General features: G+C 43.9%; 1 protein-coding gene across 2 annotated transcripts; it reads left to right on the top strand.

The window, feature by feature from the left end:
- The first annotated feature begins 773 nt into the window (after nt 1-773).
- BIRC2 (baculoviral IAP repeat containing 2) lies at nt 774-9,834 on the top strand. Of its 2 annotated transcripts, none has more exons than XM_026034948.1 (9): nt 774-831; nt 2,020-4,023; nt 4,162-4,261; nt 5,435-5,513; nt 6,240-6,288; nt 7,273-7,515; nt 8,258-8,512; nt 8,646-8,687; nt 9,226-9,834. In XM_026034948.1, exons 2-9 carry the CDS (start codon nt 3,150-3,152, stop codon nt 9,417-9,419), a joined length of 1,836 nt encoding a protein of 611 aa, XP_025890733.1. In that variant the 5' UTR covers nt 774-831; nt 2,020-3,149; the 3' UTR covers nt 9,420-9,834. The 2 variants fall into 2 exon arrangements, with proteins under 2 accessions (XP_025890733.1, XP_025890734.1); XM_026034949.1 differs by lacking the exon at nt 774-831 and adding an exon at nt 957-1,072.
- The last annotated feature ends 4,214 nt before the right edge of the window (nt 9,835-14,048 follow it).

The following is a 14,048-nucleotide window of genomic DNA, read 5'->3' on the forward strand; positions in this document are numbered from 1 at the left end:
ACAGGAAAAGGAAACACAATTATGTAACCTGCCTCTTATGCCAGCACTAAGGAGAAAAGGTTATACTGCTGTGTGGATTCAAGTCCTGGTTGCTTCACCTCTTTGCCCAAGGCAGGGAGGTAGCAAACCCAAATCCTACCGAGGGGCTCCACCTGTGACAGACTTCTGCTGGGGCAGCTCTGAGCATGAAGGTTGTCCTGCACCAAGTGTTTTCCCCCCACATTCCTCATTCTTTCCTCGGGGGAAAGAGGAGACGTTTGAGGAGTCACTGCTGGGAAAACGGAGCTCTCTGAGCCTGCGGGGTGGCCCGGGCCGAGGCAGAGCTCGGCGCCGGCGGCAGGAAGCGGCGCCGCCGGAATTCAACCACGCGGGCGCGGGGAAACCCGCGCGGGTTTCCCCCGCCTGCAGGAAAGCACCTAACGTTCCCTGATGAGCAAGAGGGCAGCTGGGCCAAGCACAGGAAAAAAAAAAAATCCACCCCACGTCAAAAGTCGCTCGCTAGAAACCCCAGAGCTGACTGAAAAGCGAAAGGAAAAGACCCTCGGGAGACCCCCTCCCCCCCCGAGCTTGCCCGCGTGTCCCCATGCAAGGAACGAGGGGCACAGCGACCGTTAACGGCCGCGACCGTTAACGTCGGCTGCGGGGCGTGGCGGCAGCGTCGGGCACCGCCCCCGCGCCGCTCCGCGCATGCGCCGCCGGCGGCCGGGGAGGCCGCAGGTGACGGTGCCGGGGGCGGCGCCCGCCGGGCCCCGCGCACCCCCCGCCCGCCGCCCTATATAGCGCGGCGGGGGCGCGCGGCCGCGGCGCTGGGTGTTGCTGCGTGTGCGGAGCGTGAGTGCGCGGGGCCCCGCGGCGGGCGGGGGTCGTGGCGAGGGAGAGGGGGCCCGGCGGCCGCTCCGCCGCGGGCCGGCCGGCCCTGCAGCGCCGGGGCTGGCGGCGTGGGCGCTTTGCAGGGCTGAGCGCGGCTTTCTGGGCTAAACGCCGCTTTCCGCCGTTGGAGAAGCTGCGCGGGGTCGCTGAATCGCACTGCGTTTGTCCGCTACCCTCCCTGTGCCAAGGGCCGCGTGTCTCTGTGGGTATCCAAGGCACTTGGTGTCGTAGCAGCGGTTAAGACTCGCAGCCTTTGGGCATCGAGGTGGTCCCACGACGTCAGGTTTAAGCCGTCCTACTACTTCGGGGCTTCTCGGGATCTCTGTTTGCTGTGACTTTTCTAGCATTTTACTTTAGAGATTTGTTTTTTGACTACYTTGTATACTGACTTCAGTTCTTGGATTAATTTGGATGGCACCCCCGACTTAACAGCTGTGTTAAGACTGGTTTAGTCATTTGATTTAGATTGTAATATATATATATATTTTTTTTTATAGCAGTGCTTGAAAAAGCAGTAGCAGTATGACTGTATTTAAAGTGTCGATTGCTGAGAGCTGTTGAAATGAGTAGGAGATGCTCTGTTTTCTCTAGAGGTGATTTTATTTCTTGGGTTATGAGACATAAGCTGGTTTTGAGTCTTACCAGGGAGAGCTTTAGAGAAGCAGACTGTGCAGAATCCACTGCTTCAAAAAASCCCCTTTATTGATGAACTTTGAACAAGGTCAGAGTTCCACTGGTGTCCTGYACAATTTGAGTATTGCTGGAGTTGACAAAATAAGACATTTCAGTGGCTTTGATTCAAGTAAGCTTAAATCGCTTTAAGCTTYGCTTTAAGCGAAGATGGAATGGAAAGGGTTGTAACTTTGTATAATTTCACTTACCTTTAATTACCTTGGTGCAGCTTGAGAACAGGCAGCCTGATTCATACATCAAACGCTTCAGTTTGTGCCTTGCTGTAGGTGTAAGTGAAATAAGTAATTCCACTGCATAAGGAGGTGTGTAAAGCTTGTTCCATGAAACTTTATAGCTATTAAAAAAAAAAAAAAAGAATTGCAAGTTTAGTGTTTCAATTTCTGCATTTTTATTATAGTGGTCATATATGCTTCTGCTGTGCATTTTGAAACATTTTTTTTTCCTTCTTCCTTACAGGTTGTGTTCAACCCAAAGGAATTATACGATTGAAACTGCAGATACTTAAAATTTCTCCTTGTGAAGAGCCAAGAGCAGATATGGAGGTGTAGACCCCTCAGAAGGGACTTCAGTCTGAACTCTGGGAGGTAGTTTTGTGCACAAATAAAGAAACTAAAATACTAAGAGTCGTTATATCTGCAAACTGTTCACTCTCTAAATCCACAATGGCGTACATTAAGTTAAATAATCAGTATAGAACATTAAAAGGTCCTGATACAAATCTATTTATTTCTGTTAAATATGATAACTTTATACTTGTAATTAAGACACCAGGCTAAAACTGAAATGGTCAGCTTGATCTGTGCTGAGAATGCCATAGAGAGGAGCCTGGGGCTATTCCAGGCCTCTTGCTTAAGACAGCCCATCTTTGTCAGTGATGGTTTACAGGATTTATTTATCTTGTAGCTGAATCATTGATGTATACAGGGTTGAGGATAAGCAGATTTTGTAATCTTTATTCTGCATGTAGTAATATGCAGAAATCAAGATTTCTTGGCAACCTATTAGCAGCTATATCAGATGGGAGATTTTTCTTAATGCTGTTTGAGCTTGAGAAGCATTTATTTTCAAACTCCCAATGAGGTTTATGAACTAAAGTCTTTACAGGTATGAGCTGTGTATTTACCAGATCTCTAAAACAGTTTTTAAATGAGTGTGCTCTAGTTAAAATTGTCAATTTGGTTGCCCCTGTTTTAGTTTCTTTATTGATGAAGGATTTTGACAAACCTCCTTGAGGTTTTTTCATTCTGGACCCCCCCCTCTACCAGCTCAGCTCATTGACACTGTTCTCACAGATGTACAGTGCAAGGAAAGCCTTTGATGGTTAATTGAGCAAGTCCTTTTGAATGTGCTCTCTGTACATCCTGAGGAATTGGAAGTGGCTTTTGCACTGAAATCAGGTGAGAACTTAGTGTTTGAAAGCTGTTAATAATGCAACTCATCCTGTGCACATGTGTGTTTGAACCTACACATCAAAATACTTTCAGGTTGTTGCTTTTGTATAGGCAGGGGTTGTTCAGAATGACCTTTCATGCACACAACTACCTCCCAGAGGAAGACTCGTCCCATTCTTCCCCAAAGAATCCATTATGAACGTAATGGAAGATAGCCCTTTCTTGGCTTACATGATGAAGCACAGCACCCTGTGTGATGAACTCAAGTACGACTTATCCTGTGAGCTCTACCGAATGTCCACGTTTTCCACTTTCCCCATTAATGTGCCAGTGTCAGAACGGAGCCTTGCCCGGGCCGGCTTTTATTACACTGGTGTGAAAGATGTAGTTAAATGCTTCTCCTGTGGTTTAGTGTTGGCTGACTGGCAGCCAGGAGATAACGCTCTGGAAAGGCACAGGCTCTCTGGTGCCAGCTGCAGCTTTGTTCAGAACGTGCTCTCAGTGAACAATCTCGGACTCTCCTCTCGTTCTGCATTTTCACCTCTGGTCACAAGCAATTTCTCACCCCCTCTTCATTCCCTCAACTTTACTCCAAGCTTGGAGCAAGTTGGCTATTTCAGTGGTTCGTTTTCTAGCTTTCCTCAAGACCCCATAACCACCAGGGCTGTTGAAGACCTGTCATGTTTGAGATCGAAGCTTCACAACCCTTCCATGAGTGCAGAAGATGTCAGACTACGCACTTTTCACTCATGGCCCCTGACGTTTCTCTCACCAGCTGATCTGGCAAAGGCTGGATTTTATTACCTGGGGACAGCAGATAAGGTTGCTTGTTTTACCTGTGGTGGTCAACTGAATAACTGGGAACCAAAAGATAATGCTCTGTCAGAGCATCGGAGACACTTTCCTAAGTGCCCATTTGTGGAAAGTCTTTCTCGAGATCAACTAAACTTCAATGTTTCCAACGTGAGCATGCAGACCCATGAAGCACGTGTTAAAACATTCATAAACTGGCCAGCTAGAATTCCAGTTCAGCCTAAGCAGCTTGCAGATGCTGGTTTTTACTATGTAGGTAAGAAAAACTGACCTCTGATACAATTCATATTGATTTGTCAATATATATTTTTTTTAAAGTAACTTCTGTAAAAGTTTGCTAGATATTTCACTCTTTCTTTTTTTTCTCCTCCCTCCCCCTCTCCCCCCCCAAAAGGGCGCAATGATGATGTCAAGTGTTTTTGCTGTGATGGTGGATTAAGGTGCTGGGAATCAGGAGATAATCCATGGATTGAGCATGCAAAGTGGTTTCCAAGGTATTTTGCCAAAACCCTTGTCATACTTCTCAGTCTCACTGCTTAAATAAATGTAAGCTGTGTAGCTCTTGTTCTCCTTTTCTAGCTCTACTGTGTTGTATACACTCACTCTTCATTTAGGTGCATTTTATTAATTTCTCTCTAAATTTACTGAAGTGTTAATGAGCCCTCAGTTAAAATATTTATTTGAGCATAGTGTTTAATGTACTCTGTTTTATAATGGAAAGCCTATGTGCATCTCCAAGTGTTTGCTAGCAAGCGGCGCATTTGGGCTGCTGGTACTTGGAAAAGAGAAGCAACAAGAAGAGGRCTTGAGGAGAGCACAAGCTGCTGTGAATGGAGCAGAACAAACTTTGAAGTTCCCTGGTCTTGTTCTGTACCCAGGCTGAACACTCCTGGAATTGTTTGATAGGGTTTATCCTGTGGGTGTGGCAGGGCATGTGAAGGAAGAGCTTCTGTTTATCAGGTCACTATTGGAAAGAAGCCAGGCATAACTTTGAATACGCTTCYCCATAATTAAATGGCAGTTGCACAAGCAGTTGCTGGCCGTCTGTGAGAATTTCCACCTACGTGAATGTCAGAAATAGTTACGTATAATTTCAAGAAAGGTAATAGCAATTCTTAAGCATAAGTATTTCAGCAGTCTTTAAATAACTTTAAATAACTTAGCAGATCATGTCATTACATGATGTATGTAGACCTAAAACCTACCTTTATTTCCTTCTGTATTGCTCCTGTCAGTAAACATACTCGAGAGCTCTGCATTAATTAAGCAGATAATATTTTGGTGACATTTTATGCGTTCTCTTGAAWGACTTGAGTAGGAGATAGAAGGTGAGATGATGCAAGTGCAAAGCAGTCAATTTATCATTACAGTGTATAGTGAAATAGTTGCTGCTATTGCTAGGCTATTTCAAGTAGAAGAGGTAGTAGAAATGGTCACTGCTGCCTTCTCGGCCTTTTTTGTACCTAAAGCTGTTGGCTGCTTAACATCACCCATGAGCCTTACTGGAGCATTGCTCAGAACCAGGCTGCCTCAAGCTTCCCATGTAGAGAACTCTTCTGTTTCACTAAATAAACATGTATTTAAATTGTTGTGCTATTGAGAGGTGTTTCTGTATTGATTATTCTTGGAAGTGGAAAATGTAACTAGTAGCCTTGTTAATGTTTCAGATGTGAATATCTGCTTCATGTGAAAGGAAGAGAGTTTGTAAGTGAAATTCAGGCCCGGTTCCCCCATCTTCTTGAACAGGTAAACTTAACTTTTCAAACTGGGAAAAAAATCAAACAGTTCTGTAGGATGGATGTATTGTTTGGGAGAGTTGGGTGCATTCTTCTGCCTCACTGCAAATATTTTAGTATTAAATTTCTGTATAGATGCTGCTTTTAGGAAAATTACATTAATCTGAGCTAAGCCTAATGGAGTTGGAGTCTTGTAACTTACCCTATTCAGGATTAGTTAGAGTGTTTCATGAGAATTGATAGTAGGTAGTATAGTATTATAGTAATATAAGAGTTACAGCACTCAGTCATTTACAGACAAACCTTGTACTACTCATTGTAGGGCAATGAGAGACTTCCCCTCTCCTTATCAGGAGAGGGAAGTTCCAATTCATGTAAGTTCCCATGAGTAATACCAGTAATTTCTATTTTAGAAGTTGGCCTCTGTCATCCCTCCCCCTTTCTTCTCTCCATGCCTTCCCCTTTCTCCCCCCAGCCCTCTATTTTTAACCATTGCTCTTCTGGTAAGAGGTAGATGAATAAATTTGCCTCAGAGATGCATCTTTTCCACTGACTATTATGGTTATGTGTAAAACAAGTTGTTAGACTTGTGTATTTAAGTGTAAAATACTTAACAGTTACTATTCAGATAAAAAATCTTAACTTGGTGAGAAAAGAAAGATACAGAAAGGCTAGAAAGGCATATGGAAGGGAAAGGGAAACTTTGGTACTAATGCAGTTTCATTATGTTCAACAGTTGTTATCAACCTCGGATACATCTGTAGATGAAAACGCTGATCCCCCAAGTATGTATATTAATATAACTTGAAAGGCACATTGTTCAAACTTCCTCAGTGTTTGTGCTTTGCAGCCTCAACACTTGGCTATTCAGAATTGACATCTGAGTGTCTTGGAAACAGCAGCATCATTCCCTAATGCTTATGTAGCCATAGCATTACAYAGACAAGTTTCCTGGAAACTTCTAAGAGCTTATTTTTATAATATGATCTCAGAAACGTTTTTGGCTTTGGAGGCTTGTATGTGCTGCTTGTTTTGTTTTGCTAACCCCACTGTGACCACAACTCCAGTTGGAATTTGTCGAAGTGACCTGAGGTATCRACCTCTGGAGCACTTCTCCCTGGGGTGAAGGGGGGTACCATTATGCAGGGCTTGTGGCTCTAGTTTGGGTGCAAAGCCTAGCAAATATTCGGAGCTGCCCTGGCCAGGGAAAGGCTGTGACAAGGTCATTGTGTAAAGTCATTGTGCTCTGGTCTCAAGTGGGAGCAGAGCCTCACCAAAAGAGTGAGTAGTTTACTGTGGTCATAGTTACATACATATGTATGTTTTTACATATAAATATGGCGACATGTTGATGTGGAGTGGCAAGGCAGTCTCATGTGCCTGGTGCTGAATAAATGGAATGGAAAATACTGATCAAGAACTTGAGTAGAAAGGTTCTGTTTGCATAGCAAGCTCTTAATTGAGCTGACAGCTATCAAAAGAGATTCTTTTGAGGCTCAGGTTAGAAGTCTTATGACCATTTTTAAAAAAAAGGCAAAGATCCAATTGAACTCTGCCTTTTTTAGCTTTTAGTGAAGGCTTAGCACTGATCAAGACTTATCAGAGGCTCAACTCAATTGAATCCAAGTTACTGGCTTCCATTTAAAACTAATGACTAAAAAGTCTTTTTAACTACTGAACTTACACAACAACAAGTGTATGGATAATGTTGAACGTATCTGACCTGTGGTGTGTATTGTCTTTTTAAAACTTTGTATTTTTTTGATTAGTTATTCATTTTGAACCTGGGGAAAATCGTTCAGAAGATGCAATCATGATGAACACGCCTGTGGTTAAAGCTGTCTTGGAGATGGGRTTCAGTAGGAGGCTGATAAAACAAACAGTGCAAAGTAAAATCCTGGCTACTGGAGAGAACTACAAGACTGTTAATGATCTTGTGTCTGACCTCTTCACTGCTGAAGATGAGAAGAGGGAAGAAGAGAAAGAGAGGCAGTTTGAAGAAGTGGCATCAGGTACACGCAGGGCATGAATAAATCTACAAGTGACTTGTATGCTTCTGCTTTTGACTTTTTGTAGTTGTTGGGCACCGGGTGATTTAGCTCTAGCTGCTGCTAGCATTGCTGGAGTATCTGCTTGGATCTAGATCAGTCTGGCTCTTTGTTTTGAGGAGGATGGTGCAGACAGGGGCCAAGTGCTCAGATTCTCCTGCTTTGCTCCACTGGAGCAAAAGCTTTTTTGTGCCTTTGTTACTATAGTTTATCAAAGATAAATTAGCTTTACTTAGTATGTTGTGAGGGGAGGTTGCCTTCTCTCTGTCCAACTCATAACCACATAGATTTAACTATTTAATGCTCATTATTTAATGCATCTTTAACATTCCCTGTTTTAAGACTGTGTAAGTGSTTTTGTGTCAATGTGTGAAAAGCAAAATTGAGACTGAAGTGGTAACAACTTCTCATTTATAAATTAAGTGGCTTCTGTCATTAAAGGGGAGATGAGCATGGTCATTAAACAGTCATGACTGWTTTTCTTCTTGGTTGAGAGGCGAGAGGGGCTTTCACTGGTGAGAAGGCTTCAGCTTCTGAACTACTGTGTGGTTTTAAGCTCATGTGCATGTAAATACCAGTGAGACTCAAGATTTTATTAATGATACATAGTAAATGAAAGGTTGGGATGCAAGTGTCAGTTAGTAGTAGAAATGTAGTTTTGAAATACTGTCTTCTTAATGAGCATCTAACCTGCTTTGTCTTTCAGATGATCTGTCCCTAATCCGGAAAAATCGCCTGGCTCTATTCCAGCGTTTGACGTGTGTGTTTCCAATCCTCGGGAGTCTGCTTGCAGCAAAAGTGATCACTGAACTTGAGCATGATGTTATTAAGCAAAAGACCCAGACACCACTGCAAGCAAGAGAGTTGATAGATACAGTCTTGGTGAAAGGAAATGCAGCTGCCAGCATATTCAGAAACTGCCTGCGAGACTCTGACCCTGTGCTGTACAGAGATTTATTTGGTATGGCTCTTCAGAGTATATTGCTTTATCAAATCTAATCTGCATTGTCAGAGCAGTCTAAATATGGAGGAAAAAGATTCTGTTTCAATATAGACTAGCCAAATAACYAAATGGTCTTTTTGTTGTCTTTTAGTGGAGAAGAGTGTGAAATATGTTCCCACAGAAGATGTTTCAGGTATGTTGAATTCCACTCACTTAAAGGGTGTTAAGGGACAACAGTTGCTATTCTTAAAAAACCAAACATCAAGCCCTTGGGTTAAGAAAKGAGTTTTAAGTTTTACCCCATCCTTAAGATATGCTGTAGTAAGATGGGTCATGGGTTTGGGTTTGCTCCAGTCTTTCCTCACACTTGTGGTATATTTGAAACTGTTAATAGTCTGCAGTAAAGTGTATAAGCTTCCCTTTACATTCCCACTAGTCCCTGTACTTGTCTTCTAATATCCAGACAAGAAAAGTACAGTATGTATTGAAATATAAACCTTAGTCTCAGGAACTGTAGCTGGTCTCCAGTCCTTGAGGTGCCTCATTGTTTTAGAAAGTGAGGTGGTTGGTTGTACTTCACATCTAACTCTGGAAAAGGGCTTGTTTTCACTGCCCTCTATTTTGATTACTGCTAAGTAAGGTGTGCCATGGAATAGAATTTTATTAGAATATATTCTATTAAAAAGTGCACATGTATTCAAGCTTCTAAAATGTTAAATCACTTTTTCCAGGTTTACCTATGGAAGAACAATTAAGGAGATTACAAGAGGAAAGAACATGTAAAGTTTGCATGGATAAAGAAGTTTCCATTGTTTTTATTCCATGTGGTCACTTAGTGGTGTGCAAAGAATGCGCCCCTTCCCTTAGGAAGTGCCCCATCTGCAGGGGGACGATCAAGGGCACCGTGCGCACGTTCCTTTCGTGACCAAGGGAGACTGGCACTTGTGGAGCAACCTCTGCTCCTGCCAGCGTTCAGATACTCAAGATTAAACCACCAGTGTCTTAACAGAAAATTGTGRTACTGCAGATGACTTATCAACTGCTTAGCACAGTTGTATACTAGTAAGCTATATTGTCCTTAGGAATTTTCTACACCTTCCTTGCCAAAGAGGTTTTCAGTATGTGGAACTGACTGAGTAGTGAGGTGAAGTTTTCAGTTGTCCTTCCTAAACAGGCAAAGCAGTTCCCCGAGTGTGGCCTTAACACAGCTTGAATAAAGTATTTGCTGGCCGAGTTCCTGAAATGGAGCTTGGCACCTGTCCCGAGTCCCCTCCGCACAGGGGAGGAGGTGCAGCTGATGGGGCACTTACTGACAGTGACCTGCAGCTCCTGCCTGCTGCTGGCTTTCYGGGGCGTTGTGTGAGGAAGGAAGGGTAACTCAGGAGCTGCAATATTTTTTTAGTTCTGCTAATGTTTAGAGTTTCGTGTAATGTGTATTAATAATAGTTTATATGAAGACTGGATTAAAATATTTTTACTTGCAAGTGAGTGCCTGTTTGTTTTCAGTTATACTCGTCATTGCTTTTCTCTGAAGGCTGTGGAACTAGAAAATGCTGTTTTCCTGAATTAAGTATTTTAACTATGTTAGGAAAAGAATAACAATTTTATTTCTGCTTAGGAGTTCTGTTAATTTCGAATGGAGAACTAGTTTTCTTAGTACTTGGTGATACCCTGGAGCAAAGTAGAGGCCTCAGATCCTTACAACAAGRAAAAGGAGCAAGAGTGACAGCACTGGGAACTCGCTTCATTTTAGAGAACAGAAATCCTGGCTCAGCAGTGGGTTTGATTGGACAAGGCAGAGGACAGTTTACTAAAACGGCTAAAATAAGTTCTAAGCCTTTTAATTTCTGCATTATTTAGAAGTTTTACAATGATTGCATGAGCTGCATCCATTTTCCAGCCCCCTTTGGAGCCTTGGCTGGTTTTGCAAGCGGGTAATCCAGTGATGTTCTTAGTGGCTGATTTTACCCTTGCTTTCATATCCCTGGGCCTGTTGAATGGATACCTACAGAGAGGGGTTTTGGGGATACTTCCCCTGCAGTTGGAGTTTAGATAATCTTTGGAATTAACAGCATGTTTCTTACATAATTGCAGCTATAGAATTGAACCGGGCTAAAGCTGCCAGCCAAGGGGGCCAGACCGCTCGAGTTAAGCGGGTTGTGGAGTCTCCTTCTCTGGAGATCTYTAAAACCCGCYTGGAYGCAGCCCTGTGCCCCGTGCTCTGGGTGACCCTGCGTGAGCAGGGGGGTTGGACTCGATGACCTCYGAGGTCCCTTCCAACCTTAAGCATTCWATGMTTCTATGGTGATTCTATGATTGTGATGCTGTCTGGTTAAGCTTTTGGATGCTTCCATGACCARTAAMGTAAACAGCCAAATTTAGTGAGGGGGTTGTGCCAAGGAGTGGGGAAAGGCATTCACATGGCTTTGCCYTGTGGTTCTGTGCAGTACCTTCTGAAATAAATACCCTTAAAAATAGTGCTGGTTTTGAGGTAGTTTCACTTTGTTGCCTTAATGAAGGGAAATGAATCTGGACTTTACTTTTAAATCTTTTTCATGTGACTTATAATACCTGAGGAAGATCAAATGACCAGTACTGTTGTGAACTAGCTGAACATGGAATGAAACATGATCAACGCCTTTAAAATCTGAGTAAAAGCTTTGGAAAGTGCTTTATGGAAGTATATTTTGGCAGTGCTGACAATGTAACAAGGAGGGAACAGTTTATTCTCCATTAAACTTTTGGTGACCTGTTGTAGGAGGGTCCTCCAGGAGATGGTCCTGAACAGCCCCTGGCTCCCTGTAGCTCTGCTGCTGATGGAGCACTCAGCTGTTGAGCTGCTCCTGCCCACTGCTCCTTTTGAGCTGGCACCTGGGCTGTCTCTGTGGCTTGTGTGGAAGCATCTTCATCACCTCAGGTTGGTAGTCACGGCTGCTGCAGGATGCTGGGTGATGGCTGCTGCTTACAGCAGTTGGCAAAGCCTTTGCTGGGAACATTCTGCAAAGCAGCTAGCTCAGAGAAGCTCTGGCTTCTGATAGTCTGAGATGCTGCAAGATGCAACTGCTCCACCAGCAGCATGTGGTTCTTGTTTTGTTTTTTTCTTTTTCCCTTGGTGATGCAATTGCTGAATAGTTCTTTGATGCTGGTTTTATTTTTTTTCTGCCTTTTCCTGTTTGTGTTTGGAGTGCTTATCCTTCCGTGCTCAGTTTGCTTATCGGCACTGACAGAGAGCTCTGGCTCTTCCAGCTGGTGGCAGCCTTCAATCCAAGTGTCCATAAGTGATTAGGCTGATGGACAATCATAATGAAGCACTGCTTTTGTTTGGGGCTAGGCATGGCCATGAAACACCTACAGACCCCACTAGTGCAATTAAAAACAAAAGAAAACAAGCTTACCCACTTACCTGTCTGGTGGCAGTGACGGAAAATGTTCTCTCAGAACTTAATTCTTTAGCACATCTTTCACAGCATCAAAAAGCGATCACTGCTGTTACTGGAGTCCCAGTGCATCTTTTGCTGCTGAGTTGGGGCAAGTCTGGGATATTTTCTGTCTCTTGTATGAGGAAAGCTCCATAACAGTGGGTTCTGCTATACCATATTTTTGTAAAAGGTAAATTACCCACTTTTGGCCTCCAAGCATGAAGTGTGAACTTGCTTGCACAGTAATGAGCAAGCTCACAGGGGCCTTTGCACTGGGTGAGTTTCTTTAGAAATGCTGGGGAGGAAGTGCCAGAGGCTGCTGGCTTGTGCCCTCTGTAAAAGTTGAATTAAGTCTTAAGGCAATTATTGTGCAACTAAAAGTGGTACTGAACTCAAACATTTCACTCCCTTGGTGTCATTCCAAGGCTATTTACAATCTTCAAAGTCAATTAGAGATGTGCAAGTTGCTCCCCAGCTCATCCAGCTCTGCTTCCTGCTCTCCCCGATTACAGCTCCGGCCGGGACCTTTGCTTTGAGTGTCACCCTGAGCTCAAAGCACAGGTTGAGAATGAAAGCAGCTTCAGGTGGTTGCACTGAGTTATGTCACTTAACACTTCAGAGGTGCCTTTCATCTTAGTGCTGTGTGGAGGCAGCACCACTCCAGGCCGCCCTGCCCTTACAGAGGGGTAGGGAATGACTATTTCCAGGCAAACACCTGGAAGAGAGGCAGAGGCAGAACTTGAATTTCCTCTTGGCTTCCTCCTAGAAGCGGTTGGTTGCCCTCACGTTCATTTCTTCAATTTCCAGAGTTACTGACTTTGACATCTTGAACAGGAAGGGCCTGATACCAATGATGCCATTTGGACCTCTGTGGTGGGAGTGCCCGGCTGGTCAAAAGCCACCAGGGAGGCTGACAGAGGCCCAGCTTCCATGGCTGACCAGGGTCTACAGGGCACTCGCCCCCTGCCCTTGGGCTCTGCTCCTTCCCTTCTGCAGCTCACTTCTTACCTAGATTATCTGTGCAATGGTTTGCTCTCTGGCATTTTTTTTCCCTATTTAAGGAAAATTTAATAAATTTAAGAATTTAAGGAAATTTAAGAAGAAAAATAAAAGGCATAAATCTGCAAGGGTTTTAGTCTCTGTGCCAAAAAGTATGTTATGAAAGCAGGCTTAAAAAGAGATGGGGCAGGCTATTAAATAATAATACAACCTTGTTAATAATTCAGAACTGAAATAGTAAAAATGGGAGTAATGTGAAGCACATTTTAAGGATTTTTGGTACACAGAGGGATGGTGCAAAATGCCCACGGGCTGCACGTGGCCCTGAGGGCAGAGGCCTCACGGCTGCTGCTACGAGCGCAGCTCCCCGCAGGGGCAGCAGAGGGGCTGCGAGTGAAGGCAACAGCCTGAACCGCAGCCCAGCGACTGCCAAAACATCCCCATCTGCTCTCGAGATCTGCACTAGGGCAGGGCTGGGCCTGCAGGGCCTCTCTAGGAAAGCAGGATTGCATTTATATTGTAGAGAAACAGCTGGAAACCTCTGACTGTAGTAGAAATATGGTCAGGAAAGGCAGGACCCATTTAGGTTAAAAGATTGTGTTGCGCAAACTTATGATGGAAATTAGACTATTAATCACTCAGGAGACAAAGCTGGAAAACCTTCCATAAGGAAGTACTAAGATTACTGTATAAGAGGGTTATGTCCCAGGTGTCTGGGATGCTGCTAGATTTCAGGCACTGAGGCAAAAGCCTCTTTCTTGTATTTATTTTGTTCCTGATTTCTGTCTAAAAGGGTCTAGACTCTTGCTGCAAATTCTTTGAAATACTCTTTCCTTACAGATGCTAAGTGACAAGAGTTGTTTTAAGGAGGAACTTGACTCTGATCGTCAGGATTTCCAAATGCAATTTAATGGAGCTGATTCCTGGGCTCGAGCAGGGTGCAGCTCAGTTCAARTCCAGGGCTCTAGAGCAACGTTCAGCTCTGAGGCCCAGCTCTGCACACAGGGTTTTACTGCGTTACACCAGCTCACTCTTGCTCCTGTTTTTCAAGCTGGGTTTTCACTTACTTTCAGAATGCAAATGCAAGGTTAGGGCGAGATGTCTCAGTCATGGGTTACTCTGTGCTCTCCCCAGCC

The sequence above is a fragment of the Nothoprocta perdicaria genome, unplaced genomic scaffold (genome assembly GCF_003342845.1).
Source record: "Nothoprocta perdicaria isolate Ctin4 unplaced genomic scaffold, notPer1 scaffold_153, whole genome shotgun sequence".
NCBI lineage: Eukaryota > Metazoa > Chordata > Aves > Tinamiformes > Tinamidae > Nothoprocta > Nothoprocta perdicaria.